The sequence below is a fragment of the Lampris incognitus genome, chromosome 14, assembly GCF_029633865.1.
Source record: "Lampris incognitus isolate fLamInc1 chromosome 14, fLamInc1.hap2, whole genome shotgun sequence".
Taxonomy (NCBI): Eukaryota; Metazoa; Chordata; class Actinopteri; order Lampriformes; family Lampridae; genus Lampris; species Lampris incognitus.
Genome location: NC_079224.1, coordinates 8,695,746 through 8,721,189, shown reverse-complemented (window position 1 = coordinate 8,721,189; position 25,444 = coordinate 8,695,746). Strand labels below are relative to the sequence as shown.

Genomic DNA, 25,444 nt, shown 5'->3' with positions numbered 1-25,444 from the left:
ATTTTTCATTTTTTCTTCACCCAACACATCATCGCGGCTGTTTTGAAGTAGTTTGCGAAGGCGTTGAAAATATTTTTCCTTTGGCTTGTCTGGTATCGACCGCCCGGGCCATTCCTTTGTCCGGAGTTAATGGGTTCGGCACCAAGCGGGTCATTACTCTGATACGCTTAATGAATCGATGTGTGTCGAGCGGGATGCAATTTCATCTCTGCAGGGGCGTCTGCAGTAAACGGCTGCAGTCGAGCAGAAATGACCCCCGGCGTGCTACGACGTGTCGCCGGAGGCCGCGGCGGTCGCCCGGCCCGTCGCCTCTCCTGCGGCGGATACGACCCGCCCCCCCGTTCAAGCCCATCCTCTGTTTCCCGTCCGCTCTTAAAACTGCTCTCATTATTCGTGCAACGTTTGCGCTTTATCCCCCACCCCACCCCCTCCTCCATTATAGAACTTCTATAAATTGACACTCTTTTGAAAAGCAAAGTGGGTCAGGGAGGTATCAGGTTTGTTGAAGATGGGTTTTTTTTTAGACCGCCCAGTTTGCAGACACGAAGAAAGAAAGAAAGGAAGAAGAAGGAGGGGAAAAAAAAAGATGACCGGGTTCGAAACGCCGACGAAAAAGTGGGGCAAGTGCAGCGGCTCGCACCTGCCCGGGCCGGAGACGAGCTCCAAAGTAGAGAAGCAGATTTACGGGGATTAGGTCTCGCAGTTCGTGTCAACATTTTAGCTGGCTGTTGTGCGTCTGTGCCCCCGGGTGGAGGAGAGGCGCTTGGCCAAAATATCTAAATACTGTGCGGAGGGGAAATGGAAAAAGATTAACCGGGTTGTTTTTTTTTTGTTTTTTTTTGATGCGTTATCTTTGCAGAGACGGGGGCTTAAGATAGGTTTTAGAGACGGTGTTTATTTAATTCTCGGCAAGTTGTTGAGATTACAGGCGGCAGTGTTGTTCCAGTCAAGGCCTCCGTGTGTGTGCGTGTGTGTGTGCGCGTGCAGATGAGGGAAATATTAATGTTAAGCTCTCTGAATCACCCCTCAGAAGATATGCGCAATGAGCGATGGATGAAAAGAGAGCCCACTTTAACTGTCTCAAAAGAACTGGGACCTGTAATCCCATTTTATTTATTAGTCACTCCGCTCAGTTTCTGTCTCGGCTGGAAATGTGCATCTTCCTGCCAGGCCTTTTACGAGCCGGTGTACATTCACGGCTCTGGAAAGCGCGCTGCCCGCTACTCTCCGAGGGAGATTTTATAGATTGTAAAATATTCCATCGTTCGGCATGGCAGCGGGCCTGCGCTTCCACCAGGAAGGTGGTAAAGGTCAGCGGCAGGGCTCGGTGCGGCGTTTTGTCGGGAGCAGGGGCGCACACGGCGGCGATGGAGAGGAACCCCCCCCTCGTGCCACTGGCCGTTTCCAGTCCCGGGCCCGTTTGATTATCAGTTCCGGGCCTGTTCAAATGCGGGCAGCCATTGTGCTCTGACTCCACGCTGGCCCAGGGCCACGGACATCCCGTCTGTCATCCGTTGATATGCTTGACTCGGTGTTTTATAATTCATATCGTATGCCGTGGCTCACTGGCCAGCCGATCATGAATTATCGGCTTCGCCGTGGGAGATTCACAGATGGCTGGTCAATTTTCGGAAGCGAAAATAAGCGTGGAGGAGAGAGGGGAAAATAACACAAATAAATAAATAACCAAAATAAATAAATAAGTAAATAAAGTCTTGCATGAGTTTTATCTATTTATTTTTTTGGGGGGGGGGATTTTCCCCCCTTTTTTCCCCCAGTTGTATCCGGCCAATTACCCCCACTCTTCTGAGCCGTCCCGGTCGCTGCTCCACCCCCTCTGCCGATCCGAGGAGGGCTGCAGACTACCACGTGCCTCCTCCCATACATGTGGAGTCGCCAGCCGCTTCTTTTCACCTGACAGTGAGGAGTTTCACCAGGGGGACGTAGCGCGTGGGAGGATCACGCTATTCCCCCCCCCCCCCGAACAGGCGCCCCGACCGACCAGACACGTGTGCAGCGACCAGGACACGTACCCGCATCCGGCTTTCCACCTCCAGACACGGCCAATCCACTCTCTGCATAACTGTAGTCCACTGACTTCCGGTTTCTGCTGCAGCGGTCATACCAATTTCCTGTTTGTTGGCGCTTGCGATGACGATGGCATATTTTTGGCGATGCCTGCAAGATTTGCCATGGCTAAATGTCAGCCACATGCACACAACTGTCCACACACTTTCACCTGCGCCTACCAGCAAACGGGTGACAAGTTTGTACATATCAAGTTACGTCCACCATTATGAGGATGAGTATCTTCATCCTCATACTAGGATACTCTCGGATACACTAGGATAGTCATCCTCATAATTGCGGGCGTAACTTGATATGTACCACTCGAAACTGTTGACTCGCAGGCATCGCGAAAAATACGCCACTGTCAATAGCACACGCCAACAAACAGGAAACTGGTATGACCGCTGCAGTAGAAACCGGAAGTCGGAGGACTACAGTTATGGACAGAGTCGGTGGCGTTTGTAGGGACGCGCGACCACGCCGGAGGTAGCGCGGGGATTCGATCCGGCGACCTCCACGTCGGTAGGCAACGGAATAGACCGCTATGCTACCCGGATGTTCCCCCAGCATGAACTTTCTGCTCCCTTGGAAGTGATCCATGAAACTAGACGATGGGTTTTATGGTCTAGACTAGTCATTACGTTCGACCTTCTACCACCGGAGCTCTGATATGATTTGCAGCAGTGCGGTTCTGATAGAGCTTCCGCTCAGCAACAGTATGTTGGGTTTTGTTTTTTTTTTTCTATTTAATTTCATGGTCGGTAGTAATATTTATTTTTACACAGCAACATGCTGCTCACATAACGCGGCAACGGAGTGGGAGACGTCTGAGTCACCTGAGCGGCCGGGATCAGCGTTCCACTCGGAGGAAATGAAATACGACACGAGTCCTGCCTGACAGGGGCCGCCTTACTGCACTCAGACGAACGGCGGTCCTGGTCAAGCGCGCCACAGGACTCGCTCCTGCGCCACGTGTGCATTTTAGGAAGCGCGCCCTTTGGCAGCTGAGCCAGATTGACGCTGTATTGGGACGTTATGGCGCGACTCCCTGTTCTGGCGACCAGACGGTTTATCTCAGGGGAATGGGAGGAGACCGCTTCGCTTTTATTTGCTCGGCGCGCCTTAAATCTTAACTCGTGCAGCTTCTTTATTCACACCCCCTCTGGCCGCACGCTGCATGAACACCGGACCAGAGACCCGCCTCACTTTTTCCATCCCGAAATGCGGCTGATGCTTGTCCCGCCCCCCCCCTCCCCCCATTCTTCAAGCTGCAATGAATAGATGAATACAGATTACGAGCACAAAATCAGTTCCCTTCAAGAATGTAAACTTGTGGAGATGAAGCACAGCGTCCTCCTCGCGGGACCTCTCAGCTGTCATAACAAACCGGGGCATTTAATCCTGAGAGGAGGCAGAGGCTTTTTCAGTTAAATCCAATCAATAGTACAACATATTGGAGATGTGTCCTGTTTTATTTATTCATTTATCTACTTTGCTTACCCCCCTGTTAAATTCGAATAGGACACAGACAAACATGAATAAATGAAAGATGAAATGTCCGTAACCAGAACAGACTGTTGTGGTTAAATGTCCACTTCCGTTAAGAGTGGACCCGGGGGCCGTGCCAAAAGGAAGCTGAAGCGCGCGAGAGGTGAGCCGCAAAGCAAAACCGAAAGGTTGCCACATGGGGGGCGCAGCAGCGGAGGGATATCGCGGTGAGGCAGCCGACGCTGAGCCCGCAGCCCGGACCCGGTACCTGCGGCGGGGAGTTTTAAAGGCGGCACCGTCAGCTATTTCCTCTTGCGTCATGACATACATACATTTTTAGCTTTAATGTGTTCCGGGGGAGTTGGGTTTCAGAGACGCTTGTTGTTTGAGAGAGAACAGCAGTGCCCTCGGAATAAACCCCCCCCCCTTGCGTTTATATTCCGTCTGTAAAGCCTTAGTTCTGTACTTCATCCTACGCCGCCTTTCGAACATGGCCCAGTTGTTACTTGTGTTGCTGCAGAGAGTTTGCAAAGTACTGTCGGGAATCCGGGACAGTTTGGGAGACCGTCGCCACAGCCGGGACGCGAACCCGCGTCTCCCACTCCGCAAGCGACTACGTTAACCAGTCGACTAAAGCAGTGTTTCTCAACCGGGGGTCCGCGGACCCCTAGTGGTCCGTGGTGTAATTGCAAGGGGTCCGTGAAAATAAAATATCTTTAAAAAAAGATCCTATGACATTTATAGAAATAGGATTATTTTACTCAAATGTGACTGAGACCTTTATCCACCTAAACTATAAAGGGTAACAGGACTTTTTTCTCTAATTACATCTGTTTCACAAGTGTAATTTATTGTATTTTAATAAGAGATCTCGCTCCCGTTTGCATTGTTAAAAGTTACTGCATAAAAATTCTGTTGTTACATATATCTGAAAGTTACTGAATACATATTCTGTTTTGTTACATATATCTGAAAGTTACTGAATACATATTCTGTGTTGTTACATATATCTGAAAGTTACTGAATACATATTCTGTTTTGTTACATATATCTGAAAGTTACTGCATAAGAATTCTGTTTTGTTAACTATATCTAAGTTACAACTGAAAGTTCGTATTTTTGCCCCAAAGAGTGAATAAATGCTATAATGCAATTTAAAATGCAGTTTCTACTGTTTCTATCAAATTGCAACCCCCCTCCCCCAAGATCAGGTGGAGGGGTCCTCAGGGTAGATCAAAAATACGCAGGGGGTCCAGGACCCCAAAAAGGTTGAGAACTACTGGACTAAAGGGTCTCCAACCCATTAACCGAGGCCCAACGTGTCTACTTATCCATGCACGTTACAATCTGTTTACCATTATTTCCATTTGTCCTTGTATTCCTGCCTGTGTGTTTCATTTTGTTGTTTTGGCATGTTCGAAATAAAATCAGTCTGGATCTAAAGCCTTGTGGCCAGCTCGTTCAGAAATTATCCACCGCTTTGGGACGCGTTTGTCCTTGGCAGTCGTCTTCTGTCTGTGGCGGAACGTGCGATGAGAAGAGCTGGGATTTTGTCACTCTCATAGTTGTGATTTATACAGCTTACACTGGTGTTAGGAACGTTGACGGTGGAGGACAGAGTGGCGATCGATAGAAAGGAATTAGGATGGATTTGATATGATGGGTGTGTGTTGCGATGAGGTTGGTTGTATGCATGTGTACACAAACATACTGGCTAGCATGAATGCATTACACACACACACCCACATGCACACACACACACACACCCACACACCCAGCCTATCTAGGCTAGCACTAGAACGACCGGGATTTCACTCCTACCGAAAACGACCATGGGCGGTCAAAATGACCGCCGGTTTTTAAACTCTATATTCCGTCAAGATAAATACCCAATTGAGATATTAATGCATTGCATATGTCAGTATGTCTGTTAGAAAACGACTAACACCAAAATTAACATTTTGACAACTATAATACAATTTTTAAACAATTTAAACTGCAGAGAGACACGGCCAAACTTGAAGAGCAAAATTGAAAAAGTGAAAATATTACCTGAAAAACAAAACGGAAAACACATGTTGCTAGTCTAACAAAGGTAACAAGGCCTGTAAAACGTGAAATGTAAAAAAAGAACTGAAAATAACCATTGAAACGGTCCCAAACAATGACCGGAACTTAAAAACTACTAGAACGACCCCACGGTTTTTAAACTATATTCTGTCAAGATAAATACCCAATTGAGATATTAATGCATTGCATATGTTAGTATGTCTGTTAGGAAACTAACTGACACCAAAATTAAAATTTTAACAACTTTAATACTATTTTTCAAACAATTTAAAATGGCCGCTGTTCAGGGAGCATTCAGGGAGCGGCAGGTCTGTATCCCCCCCCCCCCACAAAGTTATTAAACTTTAAAAATCCAGAACCGTCAAAATGACCGCCTTGGTCGTTCTAGTGCTAGCTTGCTCAAACAGTTGACTGTGCGTGGCTCTGTGTGTTGGCGGCCTTTTCTCCCTATCTCCTGCCGAGCGCCGTCTGCAGAGCATGAAGGCACCCTTGTTGTAGTCACTGTATTAGTAATCTCCTCGGGCTGAGTAGTTTGTGCCGTAGAGCATGACCACGCTTTCTTGTCTTCCCCTTTTCCCAGGAATTAAATGTCATCTCAGGGTGGGTCACCTGCAAACAAAAGGCCACTGGCCGTTTTGCAGGTATAAACAGTCTTGAGATAAGAAAGCGTGCCCCCAAAGCTCGAGAAATTGAATAAGTATGCGTGCAGGAGAAACAGTCGCAGCAACATTCGGGGCACAAAGAGCGTTTGTGTTTGCTTTACGATATCGGTATTGACCTTCTCTGTTAGGGTATTCCCCTGTTGAGTGTGCCGGGCACAATGGCCTCGTCGAAAGACAAGAGCAGGAAACTGTCTGTCACCAAGGTCTCCCCATCTGTGCATCTCTTATCAGTGCTCCTGTTTTCTGCTCTTATTGACCAGAATGGTGGTGGAAGGGCGGGGAGGGGGGGGCAAGGTCATCGCATTCAAGTCAATCAAAAGGTGGTCAGCTTTCCCAGAGGGGGGAAGCTCGGGCGTTACTGCCTTGGAATGTGTCTTGAGTGCCTCTTTCCCCTCTCAAATCTCTGAAAGACAACAGGTCTGTTTAGAAACAAAGCACACACAGACATCCTGTCTGGCTTTGTAGAGGCACCGTTCATAGCTGCTGAGGATGCATGCCACCGTTCATAGCTGCTGAGGATGCATGCTACCGTTCATAGCTGCTGAAGATGCATGCCACCGTTCATAGCTGCTGAAGATGCATGCCACCGTTCATAGCTGCTGAGGATGCATGCCACCGTTCATAGCTGCAGAGGATGCATGCCACCGTTCATAGCTGCTGAGGATGCATGCCACCGTTCATAGCTGCTGAGGATGCATGCCACCGTTCATAGCTGCTGAAGATGCATGCCACCGTTCGTAGCTGCTGAGGGTGCATGCCACCGTTCATAGCTGCTGAAGATGCATGCCACCGTTCATAGCTGCTGAGGATGCATGCCACCGTTCATAGCTGCTGAGGATGCATGCCACCGTTCATAGCGGCTGAAGATGCGTGCCACCGTTCATAGCTGCTGAAGATGCATGCCACCGTTCATAGCGGCTGAAGATGCATGCCACCGTTCATAGCTGCTGAAGATGCATGCCGTGTACGTACATTCCGATTTAGGAAGGTGTCATGTTAATGCAAGGTGAATTGTGCATGTGTACGTTTACACATCTGCCACCACGGTTGTCTTTGTCTCGTAATGTCAAGGTGCTGATAACCGTTCCTCATCATCCCTGTTGTCTCGGGCTCATTATTCATGTAATCCATGTTGTAGTCGCGGCTCTTCCTGACGCCCCGTCTTTCAGACATCCCCAGTGCGCCTCCTGGGCTAAGCTCTACGCATGGGTGGGGGGATTTGTGGTTTGTGTTTGTGTGTTTGGGAAAGGTGTGTGTGTGGGGGAGAGGGGAGGGGAGGGGAGGGGAGGGGGTACAGGGATGGAAGCGTGATAAATACAGCCTCCCTTCTATCTCCTGCTCATACACAACCGCCCTCCACCTCCGCCCTCAGCAAGACACCTGACTCATACCCGAGACGTTTCCTTCGGTGTAGAACTCCAGCTGGGGTTTAAGTGCGGTGGTTCGGGCGGGGGGGCGGGGGGCGGGGGGGGGTTATGTGTGTGCTTCAAGGGGAGCTAAACTAAACTCAGGGTGGATCAAACCTGTGCAACCCTGCACCCCACCCCCCCTCGCCCCCGCCCCATACCCTGCCTGCTAAAGGAAGATTTTCTTTGGCTCGCCTCTTTCTGTACATTTCATCAACTGCTTTGTAAGAAGCGAGCCGGTGTCCATATGGCGGCGAGCGAGCAGCAGTGAACTAGTTCTGTCAACGCGCCGCTGTCCCATGAGCATTCGGTTGTTCTTTTCCCCATCCTTCAAGCTGAGTCCTTTACGCCTTCAAATGTTTAGCCTCCGTGGCTGTTATTTGTCTCGTTCTGTCGGGGTCCTCTCCTCAGAAGACTGCGGCAAGGTGCAGGATTCGAACACGCTTTAATCCAAGGGATCCGAGGACGCCGCAGACAAAAAGGCGACATGAAAACGTGGTAATGTCGCTTAGGCCAAATTATGCCTGTCATGATGACTCATATTAAGTGCTGACCCTGTGTTGCCTCGGGAGGATTATACGCATTACTAATGTAATGATGCTCCCCTCTTTGCTCACTGGCTTTCGTTTGATGCGCGTCCATGGGATCGGGAATCATTCAACCCCATTGACAGAAGCCCAGACCTTGGATTTAATGGCCGCATAAAGACATAGCCACCCTAACCTCCCTTCTTGGCTTGTGTCAGTGCTTACTCCCGCGGGAGAAATACTTCATGTGAAGTATTTAGTCTGCAGCTGAGGCGACTGCTCTGTGGAACGGAGATAATCCGCCATACATACAGAATGCGTAAATTCAGGGGGTTGAAGTTAAAGATTTGCCATGCATGCCCGCCGTGCATCTGACAATGATGCTTTTGCAACATCAAAATGGAGTGATCTCAAAAAAGAAAAATATACCGCCTGCATGGCGCGTCTATCGAGAGTATCCGTTTCGCATCGATTTTGTATTTTTTCTTCTTTTTTTCCGGGGCATTTTCAGGGGGCTTGCAGTTCAGAGTGCTTAGTGGTAACCCTTAAAAAGGGGGGAAAAGGGATGAAAAATGGCACCAAGGCATTAACGTGATGGGATACAAGCCCTTGTTAAATGGACCCACCTGAGCGGCTAAGTGGCAGCACCAGGGGGGCGCGGGTCTATCACGCTGATCCTCTGGTATATGACAAATCCTTCCTTTTAAAGCCCTTCAAGGAGACGCGCATCAACATGCAACACATGTGATTCTGTGCTGCGTCCCACCCACTGCGTCTCAAAGCCAGGGAAACATTCAGGAGATGAACTGCAGGAAGAAGAAAAAATCCACGCCCCATGAATACAAATGCTGGGTTCTGGAAACTGAAGTCCAACTCTTATGTCCTGGTATCACAAGAAACGGGAGTTGGAAAAGCCATGTGTCAGCGTGCATTTCTTCAAACCACGACATGGACTCGGTTCTCCATCTCGGGTTCTATTTTTGAACCCTCATATCGGAATCAAGAGTGTCTGATGGCAGCTGTCTGGGAAAGGCGGGTGCAGCCCCCCCCCCCTCCCGGCTCTGTGGTCTTGTCTGACACCGTCTTTAGAAACAATTCCCAGCAAGGTGGACCAGGAGAAGGGGCTGAGTGTCAGGGGAAATGGTGCCATATGTCCAACTAGATGTTCAGTGTTGCCGCTTTTCTGGCGGTTGAAATCAAATACGGGCAGTTGTGCGGCGGTCAGGCGTTCTCAGGGTATCATCTGTGTTGCGGAAGCAGGTGTTGCTTTGCAAATCCCAAATCTCCCTCCTCATCTCTCACCTCGCTCCCGCGTGTGCCTCGCATCTGATGGGTGGTCATGCACCGCGGTGCTGCAGCATTTTAAGTAGATGTCTTCTGTTTATTACTGCCGGGAAGTGGAAAGGATAACAGATGTATTTGCAGTTGATTTGAATATGAAGTATTTTAAAAGGCACGTGCGTGTTGAGAGAGGAGCACGCGGATGTTCCGCTCGATGTAAGGCCAGGTTAATTGCATTGATCTGTCGTTGGCTTCGCGAAGTATAAAGTCGGGTTTTGTTTTTGTATTTTAGCTTTTCTTAGTGGACCGGGGAGTAGGGATAGACAGGAATCACGCGGGGAAGAGAGAGAGAGAGAGCGGAGGAAGAGACGCTGCGAAGGATGCGCGGCTGGACCCGGAGCCGTTGCGCGGATCAGGCCTGAGTCCACATGCCGACGTGTCTAACTGGATGAACCGCCAGGACGCCCTGGCTCCACGAAATCCAAAACTTATTTATTTATGAATTAAGTGTTTTTTTTTTTTTTTAAATCCTTAATCCCCCTGGCCAGCCAACAAGAAGTTCTATTGAATATATTATACATCTTGCACTGGAGAACAGAGGATGGGATAAAAGAGGGGAAAGCTTGATGCTGCTTTGTTCTCCAGTATTAAGTATTCAAATGCCGCCCCCCCACCACCACCACCACCCCACTCCCGTTTTCTAATTCCCATCAGAAAATCTTGACTTGATCATTGGGAAAAAAAACATGCCGAGCGACTGCTCGCTCCTTCCGGATGTGCCATTATGGAGGCATGCACGCAAGACGGAGGAATGCTTGACTCCTCAGGTCCTCCCTTTCTTCTGGAGATGTCGGCTACCAGTAATATTGGGAACGAAACAACATAAAAGACAAACAATCTTAAAGCGCCCACGCTGTGTCCACTGCGGGGGCATTCTTATTTGACTAAAGGCTACACCCTCCTTTATGCCGCGGAGAAAGCATCCCCCGTCAAACCCAAGCCCGGGACAATGGGGGCCAGTCTGGGGAAACCGGGTCCATTTGCATGCAGCTGTTTGCCGTTTCCAGGACCACAAAGGCCAATCAAAGGAGCCTTAATGAAGGATGACAAGCGTCCACCAACGCCTTTGCTCGCTGTCTGTGCCAGCCCTCGCCACTCTGTCCCCCCCCCCCCCGCCAAAAAAACGACCCCATTTTTTTTAAGGCTGATCAAACATTCCAACCAACCCCCCCCCCCCTCAACCTCCAACCCCCCCCCCCAGCCCATCCAAAACACACACACACACACCGTCTGATATCTTTATGGGTGGAAGTTTGCGAGGTTAACATTTGGACAGGAAGCGACAACAAACACGAGCCTACCATAATTGCGTGTGTCACGGTCTGGTGCTCCCAGTCGCCAAATGCCGGCAGCTTTCTCTACCGAACCTCCATTATCTTTCTATTTTATCTTCAGGTTTAAAAAAAGAAAGAGAAGACGCCCGAGACTGCAGCGCTGCGGCTCTTTCTCCAGACGCGGCGTCACTTCCAATTTCAAGGCCGCTGATAGAAAACAAAAAAATATGAATTATGAAAAGGCGGGATTGCTGCCCGCGAATTTACAGGCTGTGCGGAGCAGAAAGGAGAAGGGGGGGGGAAACTCCCAGAATGCAACACGCGGAGAGGCGCGCTCTGCCCTCGCTTTGCTCTCTTGAGTTCAATAGGAGGCTTAGCGGGCAGGTCGGGGGTGGGGTTGGGGGGGTGGGGGGAGGAATCTGGGAAAAGCCGCTCTCCCCCGCCGTCTCTCGCTGGCCAGAATGCCCGCTAAGGCGTCGTGTCAACAAGGCCACGGATAGGGATCGCACATTATTATGGCGCGGTCGGGGTAGTTACCATGGCGACTCGGCCGAACATCCATATCGCGTAGGTTGTTATTGGCCTGGCTCGCGCGCAACCCGAGCGTGAGTTAATGTAAAGCTGCGATACGGAGGAAGCGAGAGTACTCTTGTCTCTTTTTCTTTTTTCAAATCGCAGCACCTTTTCTCTTTCTTCTTCCCCATTTTCACAACAGCCTGTTCTGTCTGCAGCCGGCGCCCTTCTGTCACAGTCTGACTGCCGCAGAGCTGAGCAGTCTCACAAAAGCACAAAGCAGGAGGAGAAAAGCTTTTCAGACGCCCTCAACACGCCGAAACTCGTGGGCACGAACGATTTCATCTCAAGACATTTTGAGTTTGTTTGAAATTAACCCCCGACCCCCCCCCCCAGCCCGGCGCCCCGAAAAAAGAAGAAGACAAGCATCTCAAAAGCTGTCTGTGAATGTTCTCATTCATCCGGGTCATGGTTATCCAAAGGAGTTGAATAAAGTGCTACTGGACTTGGTATATATCCGTGAAGACGTTTCTCCTCTCATCCAAGAGGCTTCCTCAGTTCCCGCCTTTCTGACTAGACCAAGCTAGTCTGACTGGCTGGTGATGACACTCAGATATCTATCCTCTAGGAGTCGTTGTCAGAGCTATAGATATGAGTGGCTCTTTTGTGTGCCGATGGATGGATGGATGGATGGATTCCTGAATCGTCAAGAATACTGAATATCCATCCGTCTATTATCCAAACCGCTTATCCTGCTCTCAGGGTCGCGAGGATGCTGGAGCCTATCCCAGCAGTCATTGGGCGGCAGGCAGGGAGACACCCTGGACATGCCACTAGGCCATTACAGGGCCCACACACACACACACCCACCCACCCACCTAAGGACAATTTAGTACGGCCGATTCACCTGTCTTTGGACTGTGGGAGGAAACCGGAGCCCCTGGAGGAAACCCAAACAGACATGGGGAGAACAGGCAAACTCCACACAGAGGACGACCCCCAATGTTGGACTAACCTGGGGCTGGAGTCCAGGACCTTCTTGCTGTGCGGCGACCGCGCTAACCACTGTGTCACTGTGCCGCCCAAATAGGCGGAATATTGGGCGGCGGAATATTGACTATGTCCAACTAAAATGTATTACCTTCAACTGTAGTCCTCCTCCCACTAGGTAAATAACCCCTTATATACATTTAAACTTTTTAGACGTATTTGTCATTACTTGTCCAATTACAAGTTGGCATGGCGGTCATTAGGGAGACCGCTGCTACCCGCAGTGTGGGGAACAGGCAATTTGTTCTTCTGGGCTACCAGTAGAGTGTAGATACTCCTGTTAATTTAGGTGGAGTTGGACATGACCACAGAAATCCATACAGGTTAAAGGGTAGAAGGCGAGCGAGCCACAGGCCTAATCAGCTGTTAGGCCTGTGCTGACAGCCCCGTGCCACTGCCGCCTGATAAATACCCAAGAAATCCCTGCACACTGAGGGAATGGAGGTTAATAGAGGCTGGGCTGGTGTGTGTGTGTTTGTGTGTGTCTATGTGTGTGTGCAGGCAGAGGTGGGCAGTATCATTTCCTATGCGTAGACACGGCCAATTGTGTCTGTAGAGACGCCCAACCAAGCTGGAGGTAACACGGGGATTCGAACCGGCGATTCCCGTGTCGGTAGGCAACGGAATGGACCACTACGCTACCCAGATGCCCTGAAATCCGTATTTTAGTTACTTTTGAGTTTTTTTTTTTAATTTCATTTATTTTATATGACTCAAGAACATGATCAGATGGAAGCACAACACAACTCGTCTGGGAAAAAAACAGAATGTACTTTGTAATCTGTTACTTCTGAGAGCAGTATTTGATATTTAAAAATACTTAAATAAATACTTTTCAGTGGAGAGCAGACTTTTAAATCAAAGAGGGGCAATTGGGCATCTGGGTGCCGTGCATTGCCTGCCAACACAGGGATCGCCGGTTCGAATCCCCGTGTTACATCCGGCTTGGTCGGGCATCCCTACAGACACAATTGGCCGTGTCTGCGGGTGGGAAGCCGGATGTGGGTATGTTTCCTGGTTGCTGCTCTAGCGCCTCCTCTGGTCAGCTGGGGCGCCTGTTTCGGGGGGGGTAGCGTGATCCTCCCATGCGCTACGTCCCCCTGGTGATATTCCTCACTGTCAGGTGAAAAGAAGCATCTGGTGACTCCTTATGTATGGGAGGAGGCATGTGGTAGTCTTCAGCCCTCCCCCAGATCGGCAGAGGGGGTGGAGCAGCGACCGGGACGGCTCCGAAGAGTGGAGTAATTGGCCGGATACAACAGGGCAGAAAAGAGGGGGGGGGCTTCTCTCCCCCTCAAAAAAAAGAGGGGCAATCTTTTTGCAACCATAGCCTTTTCATCTAAGTCATGCCATGACTTAGATGATGAGATGATACGATGAGAATGATATGAAGATGGCCAGCCACCAAATCACACATGATGGTGTGACGTGGATGCTGGTTTGTGTGGTGTGGATGTTGTGTGAGTTGTGCGGATGCTGTGTGCATCATGTAGATGCTGGTGTGCATGGTGTAGATACTGGTGTGCATGGTGTGAGTGCTGGTGTGCGTGGTGTGGAGATTGTGTGTGTGGTGTAGATGCTGTTGTGTGTGGTGTGAGTGCTGGTGTGCATGGTGTGGATGCTGGTGTGCATGGTGTGGATGCTGGTGTGCATGGTGTGAGTGCTGGTGTGCATGGTGTGGATGCTGGTGTGCATGGTGTGAGTGCTGGTGTGCATGGTGTGAGTGCTGGTGTGCATGGTGTGGATGCTGGTGTGCATGGTGTGGATGCTGGTGTGCATGGTGTGAGTGCTGGTGTGCATGATGTGGATGTTGTGTGTGTGTGGTGTGGATGCTGGTGTGCATGGTGTGGATGCTGGTGTGCATGGTGTGAGTGCTGGTGTGCATGGTGTGGATGTTGTGTGTGTGTGGTGTAGATGCTGGTGTGCATGGTGTAGATGCTGGTGTGCATGGTGTGAGTGTTGGGTGCATGGTGTGGATGCTGGTGTGCATGGTGTGAGTGCTGGTGTGCATGGTGTGAGTGCTGGTGTGCATGGTGTGGATGCTGGTGTGCATGGTGTGAGTGCTGGTGTGCATGGTGTGGATGCTGGTGTGCATGGTGTGAGTGCTGGTGTGCATGGTGTGGATGCTGGTGTGCATGGTGTGGATGTTGTGTGTGCGTGGTGTAGATGCTGGTGTGCATGGTGTGGATGCTGGTGTGCATGGTGTGGATGCTGGTGTGCATGGTGTGAGTGCTGGTGTGCATGGTGTGGATGCTGGTGTGCATGGTGTGAGTTCTGGTGTGCATGGTGTGAGTTCTGGTGTGCATGGTGTGGATGCTGGTGTGCATGGTGTGGATGCTGGTGTGCATGGTGTGAGTGCTGGTGTGCATGGTGTGAGTGCTGGTGTGCATGGTGTGGATGCTGGTGTGCATGGTGTGGATGCTGGTGTGCATGGTGTGGATGTTGTGTGTGTGTGGTGTAGATGCTGGTGTGCATGGTGTGGATGTTGTGTGTGTGTGGTGTAGATGCTGGTGTGCATGGTGTGGATGTTGTGTGTGTGTGGTGTAGATGCTGGTGTGCATGGTGTGGATGCTGGTGTGCATGGTGTGGCTGTTGTGTGTGTGCGTGGTGTAGATGCTGCTGTGCATGGTGTGGCTGTTGTGTGTGTGCGCGGTGTGGATGACGGTGTGCATGGTGTGGCTGTTGTGTGTGTGCGTGGTGTAGATGCTGCTGTGCATGGTGTGGCTGTTGTGTGTGTGCGCGGTGTGGATGACGGTGTGCATGGTGTGGCTGTTGTGTGTGTGCGTGGTGTAGATGCTGGTGTGCATGGTGTGGATGTTGTGTGTGTGCATGGTGTAGATGCTGCTGTGCATGGTGTGGCTGTTGTGTGTGTGCGTGGTGTAGATGCTGGTGTGCATGGTGTGGATGTTGTGTGTGTGCATGGTGTAGATGCTGCTGTGCATGGTGTGGATGTTGTGTGTGTGCATGGTGTAGATGCTGGTGTGCATGGTGTGGATGTTGTGTGTGTGCATGGTGTAGATGCTGCTGTGCATGGTGTGGATGTTGTGTGTGTGCATGGTGTAGATGCTGCTGTGCATGGTGTGGCTGTTGTGTGTGTGCGTGGTGTAGATGCTGGTGTGCATGGTGTGGATGTTGTGTGTGTGCATGGTGTAGATGCTGCTGTGCATGGTGTGGATGTTGTGTGTGTGCATGGTGTAGATGCTGGTGTGCATGGTGTGGCTGTTGTGTGTGTGCATGGTGTAGATGCTGGTGTGCATGGTGTGGATGTTGTGTGTGTGCATGGTGTAGATGCTGCTGTGCATGGTGTGGATGTTGTGTGTGTGCATGGTGTAGATGCTGGTGTGCATGGTGTGGCTGTTGTGTGTGTGCGTGGTGTAGATGCTGGTGTGCATGGTGTGGATGTTGTGTGTGTGCGTGGTGTAGATGCTGCTGTGCATGGTGTGGATGTTGTGTGTGTGTATGGTGTGGATGTTGTGTGTGTGCATGGTGTGGCTGTTGTGTGTGTGCGCGGTGTGGATGACGGTGTGGGCTGCGTTCAGCCTGCTCTTTGTTACAGTGGGTTTGCGTCAACACGAGGGGTTATATGGAAGGGCTGATTGAAAAGCCAGCTGGGCTCGGGTTCTTTAAAGCCGTCTCAAACCACGCCATTTACTGTCTCGCTGTTAAACCCCGCCGCACTCGCCTTAACAGCCCTCCAATATTTTCGGCTGAAAGAATGTAGGTAGTACTTAGGGAAAACCTTTCACACACCGGGTTGTCGTCTCTGTCTTTGCTCACAACACGAGCTGGTTTTAAGCGCCCCGCCTCTGCAGAAGGGGTCTTTGTAGATAACCGTATTGTAACGCTCCAGAGGCTCTGCGTTTTCGTAGTACTTGAAATACAAAATACGTGTATTTCAATCGACCACATTTTTTTTGTCACCATTATTGTGATACCTTCGACAAATAAAGGATAAAGTGTCTCTGCCCGTCTCTGTGTTCGGGGGATGTGTTCGTCTGTGCGTGCCGAAGTGTTGTGTGTGGCGCGGAGGGAGGTTTCTCCGTTCTGAATTTCAAACCCCTGTGAAACGCATTCTGCCTGTCCGCTAGCTGTAGTTAGTGTGATAAATCCATCACTCCCTCCGTGAGGGATGGCGGGCGGGTCAGCCATTAGTCTCCCTGATGAAGCCCGGGACTAACCCCGGCGTTCTGTCATCCTCTGGCCTGGACAGGTTTCCTGAAAGCTATCGGTAATTGTAGTGGTTATTTTCATTTGTTGCAGTAGGCGGAGTGACCCGGCGGCCCTCCGCTTAAGGCTCGAGCACACCGGCCGACGTCTCCTAATGAGCTGATAAACGATCCGGCCAAGCAGAATCTACCGGCCATTAGCCAGACGGGGTTACGGGGTTATTAAATTCCTGTTGTCTACATAATCATTTATTATTAGTTGAATTTATATTATTCTTTTTCTTATACGGCTGCCACGATTAAGGGCAGAGGTTCCTCCTGGTGTCCGGTGACGTCGTCACTTAGTCGAACAGCGTTCGCTATAAAGAAATTTAATTGATCCCTTTCCCTGATGCGGACTGACAAGAGGCCGAAATGACTAGCGGACATGTGGGTCAGGAGCTCGGGGGAGGAATTTTGAAGTCGGAATTACTTCAACAGTTTTGAACGGTTCAAACAGTGGTAATCACGTCAGGCCCTTACTGTCAAAAGTGCCAGGATAATTAGTGCGAAGGTGCCAAGTGAACCCGGCGATGGTTGTTAGTACATGACAATGCCGCGGAGCTGATGGGAGAATGGAAAGAAGGTAATAGGCTGAAAGGAGGGCTAATTAGGAGCGAGCAGTGCAGAAAATACAAATGGTGGCCAGCTCTTCAGGGACTCGCTACTGCCGCAAATGAAGGTGATCATTGAGAGTTTGTGTAGTGCCCCGTCCGGCACTTCTTCAACAGCACACACTCGCATGCTGCACGTCCGCAACGTGCAACTTGAACGCCGCTGTGTTTGTTTCAGTCGCAGGTTTCTGGCCCCCATATTGGACACGTCTTTGTTTGTTTCCCCCTTTGTCACTGGCAAATCTGTTGGTTTTGTTCTTTCTTTCCTTTTTCTTTCTTTTGTTTATTCATTTGTTCTTTCTTTCTTTCTTTCTTTCTTTCTTTCTTTCTTTCTTTCTTTCTTTCTTTCTTTCTTTCTTTCTTTCTTTCTTTCTTTCTTTCTATCTTCCCTTTTTCTTTCTTTCCTTTCTTTCTTTCCTTCCTTCCTTCCTTCTTTCTTTCTTTCTTTCTCTCCTTCAAATGTCCTCTTTTAGATTTCCTCTGTGACTTGGCATTTGATAGCTTGGTAAAGGGGATTACTACACAGAATAACTTTTTCAGTGTAATTTGTTGAAAGGGGGCAGAATTGAGTAATAGCTGAAATAGTTAATTTCCCCCCAAAGTAGAGCCGTTTGGCTTGGCTCCCGAGTGATCCGTTCCATGTATAGATTTTTTTCCAGACAGTCCTCTCTTCGATTGCTGGCACTGTAAATCGGATTAAATTACACCCCATTCTGCTGGGATTCTGCCCTTTTCTTTATCTTACTTTACAAAACAAGTAAAGCTGAAGAAACAAGCAAGGGGACTCGTAAAATTGCTAAATTAAATGCTCTCATTCAAGCTGCAGTCACCTTTGTGGCCAGATTTGTGGCCGGAGGTTACGCCCATTCTCTTATGACTTAGATTTAAGGCCTCGAGCCAACATCCAAGATAGCAGCGAGACAGAGAAATTGAATTGATTTGTTTCTCCCTGACCATGTGTCCCATGCTATGGGCCCGTGTCTTTGAAAATGGTGGTAAACGCTGGACTTACTGTTGCCCATTTATTTACTGGCAATGAACAGTTTTACCCTATGACATTCAATTTAACATCATAACACTGAAGCACTGCTCCGTTGAATTCATTAGTTTTCTTTTTTCATGCAGGCTTTAGCCGTGCAGCCTTGCCCTTTGGGCTGGTCCGCAGAGAGCTCTCGTGTGAGGGCTACGCCATTGATCTCCGCTGCCCGGGGAGTGATGTCATTATGATCGAGACAGCCAACTACGGCCGTACCGATGACAAGATCTGCGATGCTGACCCATTCCAGATGGAGAACATCAACTGCTACCTCCCCGACGCCTACAAGATTATATCACAAAGGTAAAAAAAAAAGAAAAAGAAGAAAAGGTCAAAATGTATTTTATTTCACAAACAACCAGGAGCCAGGGCGGTATATGACCCTCATGCTCATGGGTGTGTTTTCCTACACCCCAGGCGCTCCCACGTCCATGTTTTTCATGTAGTTTTTTTTCTTTATGTTATCCCCTTGGTTGAGACCATCTACATACCTCCTACATACTGTCTACCTTCTCTCCGGTGGCTAGATTAAGTAGGCGGTGTTTTGAAATTCAGAAAAATGGGACATGAATTAATTATCAACAAGCAGGAATTGATATACTCACACCAGGTTTTTTCACTCTGACTGAGTCACATGAGCTTCCTCTTACTCTTAATTCCCTGTTTGGAGATTTGGGCTGGCTTTAATTTAAACTCTCAAACTGCTCCAGGTTCTGTGCAAAGCCCCTTGTCATACCTTTTATACTGGTGACACTCTTGCAGGACACCGGTTTGCTGTCAGAAGATGACACACAGTCCTTTAGCGCCGCTGCCTGTACTCCCAGAGGGCTGTGTATTTTTAAAGGGCACTAGATTATCTAGTCATAAATCGTAACCAGATGAGTTCATCGGCTGATGTGCTGCCGTCTCCTCACCTGACCCCCTCCTCAGTTAGCTACTGTACATCACTGCCAGCCGTCCTCCTTCTCCGATCGATCCCCCCCCCCCCATTTCATCCACCTATTTGTTTGCTCCCATGAGACGTGGCACTGCAGAATAGCTAATCGAGTCTTTCCCGTCTCATACTGTCTTACGACGGCGCATTCCTCAGTATCCTCATACAGCAGCATGGACTCCTGATGGTGTCCACGTCCCCGAGTTTGACTGGCAGCTGTAACTCTCTGTTGTGGTTGGACGGCGTTGATAAGTCAGGTCTGCCATTTTCTGGACCCGCACCTGGAAAATGATAAAATTGACCAAATATCCTGGAAACATTAATGAGGTTATGAAAAATTGTAAAGTTAGATTAGAAAATTGTATTTTCAGTCGCTGAGATGGCGTATTTTTAGCTGCTGAGATTGCACGTTGATATTTTGAGGTTGGGGCGATATTTTCAATGAGCAGCTCAACATTATACAGTCCATTAGAGACTGTTGAGGCTTCAACTAATAGCCAATACTGAACAATATGACCCTCTGTCAGCCATGGCTGTAATGTATATCCAAGCAAAAATCATGGTAAAACTTCCTCGAAAAGTCCTGGAAATACATATGATCAAAGTCCTGTATTCTAACCCCTAGGCCCTGGTGTTCACATGGCAACTATCCTCTGTGCTGTTCCTTGTTACTAGCTCTTCCCGACAGGGATGTCCTCTGAGCCCTGCACTTTTTGCACTTTCCCTTGAGCCTCTAGCCCAAATGATTTGTCAATCCACTACTATACAACCTATTTCGGTTTGTGACACTCAACCACCATTTGGCATTATGTACCAACGACATCCTGATTTTCATGGAAAACCCCATTACAGTCTATGCCTAGCTTGCTATTTGTTTGTGAGGAATTTGGCTGTCTTTTTGGCTTTAAGATCAATTGGTCCAAATCTGCCCTGTTACCCCTAAATGACCCAGCTAAAACGCTGCAATTTCCAGCAAATATTCCTATTGTCCAACACTTGAAGTATCTTGGGATACAAATCTACCTATCCTTGAGCCGCATTGTGACACACAACTTCTCAGAAACTGGGATCAAAATTAAAGCAAACTTGGACAGATGGACTAGTCTACCTAATTCTATTTAGGCCTCTATCTCTATAGTCAAAATGAATATTTTGTCTCGAATTAATTTATTTCAGTTCAGTGATTCCCCCTTTCTCCCCATCAACTACTGAAACAAAATCCACTCTACTATCTCACAATTTGTCTGGAACAGAAAGCGCCCGTGTTTGAAACTATCCACTATACAGAGAGGAAAGGGAGATGATGGTCTGGCAGTGCCTAACTTTGTTCTATTTTTGGCCATTTGTGCTCCAACTGCTGCTTGTGTGGAATAACCCTAATGCCTCTCTTTCCTGGCATAATCTAGAAGAGAATATTATATGACTGTGGAACTTGCAGAATGTTCTTTTTACCAATATACCCAATTAGCAATTTCATCTATGCTTCAGCCCAGTTGTTTCTCATCTCATTCAGACCTGGCACACAGCTGAATCTCAATGTAATATCTCCTGTAAGTGGTATACGCTTTTGCCAATATTCAACAATAAGGATCTATTAATTGGAGGGAGACCTATCTCAGCATCTCACTGGAATAAGAGTAACATTTACTACTTAGATTACATTCTGACATTGGTTTGTGCTCCTTTCAAGATATTAGTGGTTTTTTCCATCTGCCGGATTCCACATTTTTCTTTTATTTGCAGCTCAGATCCGCTCTGCAGGCACATGGTGTTCCTTGGAAACAGCCTTTGCCCATTCATCCACTTTATGAATTAATTACTAAACAGGGAAAAAACACGGGTATGGTATCCACACTATCAATTCTTTCTGGAGGCTTCCTATGATAGTCTACCACTACACAGACTATGGAGGCATGACTGTCCGAGTCTGGACCCTGATTTCGACTGGAATGTTGTTTAGGCAAACATTGAGCAAGCCTCTCACAACCCTGTCCACCAACAGAGACATTTTAACTATGAATAGAACATATCTGACCCCGCGTAAACTCCAGTGCAGGAAAATGATAAATGACCTCTTTGTGTAGTTGATGCACCATGAAGGCCACTGGTACTTTCCTTCCTTCACATGATGTGGGACTGTCCACCAGTTTCATGGTACTGGACTAAAGTGGTGGCCAGGCTGTCAGAATTAGTATCAGTGACCGTACCAGTGCCAAGACTATGCCCTTCTTGTTGTTAAATAATCTGTCGGAGTTTAATATCACCAAGCTTAAAATTTGCATTGTACTAGCTGGCCTGACAGCTGCCAGAAATAAGACTGCGTTGCAATGGAAGCCTCCTCACTTCCTCACCACCAAACACTGGGTCCTCACATTTTTGGATGTTATTCATCTGGAGATGTCAACTGCCAGAGTTAATGGGGCTAGTGAGACTAGCTTAAACAACTGGTACTTGGCAGGGGACTCACTAAAAGATCTCTTAAGGTGAATCCCTCCCCTTAATTAGTGCCTTTCAAAGTGACTTTATAGAACATCTCCACTTCCCTGTGTGTGTGTGTGTGTGTGTGTGTGTGTGTGTGTGTGTGTGTGTGTGTGTGTGTGTGTGTGTGTGTGTTTGTGTGCGTGTGTGTGTGTGCGTGTGTGTGTGTTGGGAATGTATAATTTTTTGATCACATTGATTGAGTGTTGGTAATTAACAGTAAACGCCCCTAGTGTGACTGTGTGTTAATGTGTCTGGGGCGTGGGTGGTTGGGTGGGTGGGGTGGGGTGGGGTGGGGGTTCCCCACTTTTTTTTTGTATTTGTGTTGTATTTTTTATGTATGTAACTTGTAATATCATTTGCAATTTGTAATTATTTTATTATTAATTATTAGTTTTTCTAGGTATGTACTTTCTGTTATTGTTAAACTCAAGACAAGTCGTACTTTCGGTTGTGTGTTTTCGTCTCAGTATGTGTTTGGTCGCAAAAAAATAAAATGACAGTCGTGGAAATCAGTTTCCTAAAAAGACCCTGCAAGAAAAAATAAGTGCAAGCCAATTTTCCATTTCCCGATTCCTCAAATCAGTGTCACATTTATCTGAACTTGGTATTTGTGTCACAACTGACTCCTAAGATAATTTTTGTTGAATTAATCAAAACAAAAACAAACAAAAAAAACAAACAACAGGCGTCCGGGTGGTGTGGCGGTCTATTCCATTGCCCGGCACCACAGGGATCGGCGGTTCGAATCCCCGTGTTGCCTCCGGCTTGGTCGGGCGTCCCTGCAGACACAATTGGCCGTGTCTGCGGTTGAGAAGCCGGATGTGGGTGTGTGTCCTGGTCGCTGCACTAGCGCCTCCTCTGGTCGGTCGGGGCGCCTGTTCGGGCGGGAGGGGGAACTGGGGGGGAATAGCGTGATCCTCCCACGTGCTACGCCCCCCTGGTGAAACTCCTCACTGTCAGGTGAAAAGAAGCGGCTGGCGACTCCACATGTATGGGAGGAGGCATGTGGTAGTCTGCAGCCCTCCCCGGATCTGCAGAGGGGGTGGAGCAGAGACTCGGAAGAGTGAGGTAATTGGCCGGATACAGTTGGGGAGAGAAAGGGGGGGAAAAAGAGAATTAGTAAAAACAACTGCTCACGATGCCACATCTAACAACCATACATTACACAGAAATCCAGGAAGTCCAGTCGAAACGTTCCATTCAGCTGCTGCCAACATATAATAAGCACTAAATACAATGTGACTAATTATAAGTTGCCGCCTCAGTTATCAGTGGCAACATATGGACTCAAAATGATATGATTTAGATCAATTTGAAGCAAATACGAAAGGATTCATTTGACCCTTATTTAACACTACAACGTCACGTGTTGTTAGGGTTCCACTGAAGGGAAGACATAGGCGGGCACTGCAGTGTCGCTGGGATGTAAAGAGGGTCCTGGGGGGGGGGGGCTTCTGCAGCTTCCTCGGTGCTATCTGTTTCCTTGGATTAAGACAAGGTGTTTGCCCGGGGCCAAGGATAATACAATTTTCTTAATTAATATCAGACAGCGGCAGAAAAAAAAAAATAGTCCACTGAACCTACGTCAGCATGGCCTCCCAGGCACGTTGTAGTCGAGCGTATTGTGCACATATAATGGAGACGAGGAAGATGAGGGGGGAAGAGGACGAGGGCGGTGATTAGTAGTCACAATGATCACCGGAACAGCCCCGTCTGCTGCTACACTACATCACAATACGTACGTGTCAGAGGACACGTTTTTGCGAGACCGAAATACGTGTATATGGACACGTATTAGTTGCCACTGGGGCCGCAATCCCGTCTTCTGGCCACTGGGGGCGCAAGAAAAAGGGCGGACAGCGTCACGGTGGCAGCAGTCCTGCAACCAACATAGTAGATGAATGCGGGAGGTACAGCAAGATGCAGCACACCGATGAGGGGAAGTGTCCTGCAATGAACAGGAAGTGCAACAACTGCCCTAAAAAGGGACATTGGGAGCGTGCACGTCACTCTAAAGCGGTGACAGACGTCACTGAAGAGGTTAAACAGCTGTACTTTCTGGGAGAAGTTGGCAAAGACAGCAGTCAGGAACATTCGCTCCGCCATCTTTGTTCAACATTTTTGACATTCTATTGCGTCACGACCACGGTCATGACAGACCGAGTAGGCTACAGGGCGCCCCTAGCGGCACCTGTGAGACACGTGTCAGTGAACACGTATAAGTGACTCGCAGAAGCGTGTCCCTACACACGTAAAGAGGAGGCGACCGGTCTGGAACGGCAGAAGTCTGCGGTGATCTTCTCTCGACTCGGAATCGATTCGGGGGGGACCGTGTCTCTGTGAAGCCGCCCGTGCTGCTCCGCTGCTGTCAGTCACGTCGCTTTTTGAGGCCGCCGCTCGCCTGCTTCAAAGGTTGCAGCGGCCCTCTTGAGATTTCCCTGCAGTCGATCTGGAGCACAAGTTGCAAGATCTCCCAAGTAAAAAAAAAATAAATCTGCCTCTAGATCCGCCGTGCTAAAACACACGTTTCTGCCGTCCCCAATTCTAACCGTCGATCGGATTAGTGCACCCCTAATCCACCAATGATCTCTTTTTTTAAACCGTTACCTTCACAAGGGGAGGTAATTTGTTTTTTATTGGCTAAACTAATAGCTTTGAGTAGAAAAGGGGCCTTCTCAAAAGGCTTTACTCCGCTGCCGCTCGATGACATCCGCCTTTTTATTCGTGGCTTCAGGTTCCGGAGACAAAGTCACAGCACGGCCTTGTGTTGGACGTGGGCGCCGCTAGTTTCCATTTGCACCAAAAACGACCCTTAAAAGATGTTCACAGATGTTTAGAGAAGGGCGGCGCGGTGGCGCAGTGGTTAGCACGGTCGCCTCACAGCAAGAAGGTCCTGGGTTTGAGCCCCCCGGTTAGTACAACCGTAGGGAATCGTCCCGGGTCATCATCCCATGTGTGGACTTTCTATGAAGCTTGCATCTATAATGCCCCATAAGCATCTATAACATCCTATAAGTCATTGTAAGATTCATTATAACCATGTATACGCCCCCACAACACCCCATAACCACCTTTATGATACAATATGTGAATTTAAAACGGTTTTATGCGTTATAGATATGTCATCATCAGCCTGTTTATCTGTCAAATGTCATAATGCATCATAGCCAACTTGTTTTGCTGAAGTTTTGTAGGGATGCATAATGAGACTCCAGCGCTATTTCACAGTCTTCAGCCGTAGCCGTTAGTCGTTGCAATACACATTATAGGAAAGTAGGGGCGTTATAGATGCTTATAGGGCATTATAGATGCAAGCTTCATGTTCTCCCCGTTTCTGCGTGGGGTTCCTCCCACAGTCCAAAGACATGTAGGTCAGGTGAATCGGCCGTACTAAATTGTCCCTAGGTGTGAATGTGTGTGTGTCTGTCGGTCCTGTGTGATGGACTGGCGGTCTGTCCAGAGTGTCCCCCTGCCGCCCCAATGACTGCTGGGGTAGGCTCCAGCGTCCCCGCCACCCTGAGAGCGGGATAAGCGCTTCGGGTGACGGACGGCCGGCTGAAGGGAGAGTGCTACGTCCATCTTGCATGACCTTGCTTTTGACCTCCTGAAATATTCATCGGCGGCCGGCAGAGAGCGGAACATCTGCGCCGCCGTCGTTCTTCTCATTTTTCCCCGTGACACGTATCTTTTTTTTTTGCCTCCGTTAGCGCCGACAGCCCTCCTCATGCCTCCGCCTCGGCGAGGCGTGATTGAAGTGTGGCCAATTTCATCCC

The 25,444-nt window shown here is 48.8% G+C and overlaps 1 protein-coding gene across 1 annotated transcript in view; it reads left to right on the top strand.

Annotated features, from left to right (window-relative positions):
• The window catches only part of LOC130124270 (adhesion G protein-coupled receptor L2-like), a 77,373-nt gene that overhangs the window by 3,542 nt on the left and 48,387 nt on the right, over positions 1-25,444 (top strand). Inside the window, exon 2 of the mRNA XM_056293724.1 lies at positions 18,346-18,559. Within this exon, the coding sequence (XP_056149699.1) occupies positions 18,346-18,559 (214 nt within the window). The remainder of the gene's footprint in view (positions 1-18,345; positions 18,560-25,444) is intronic.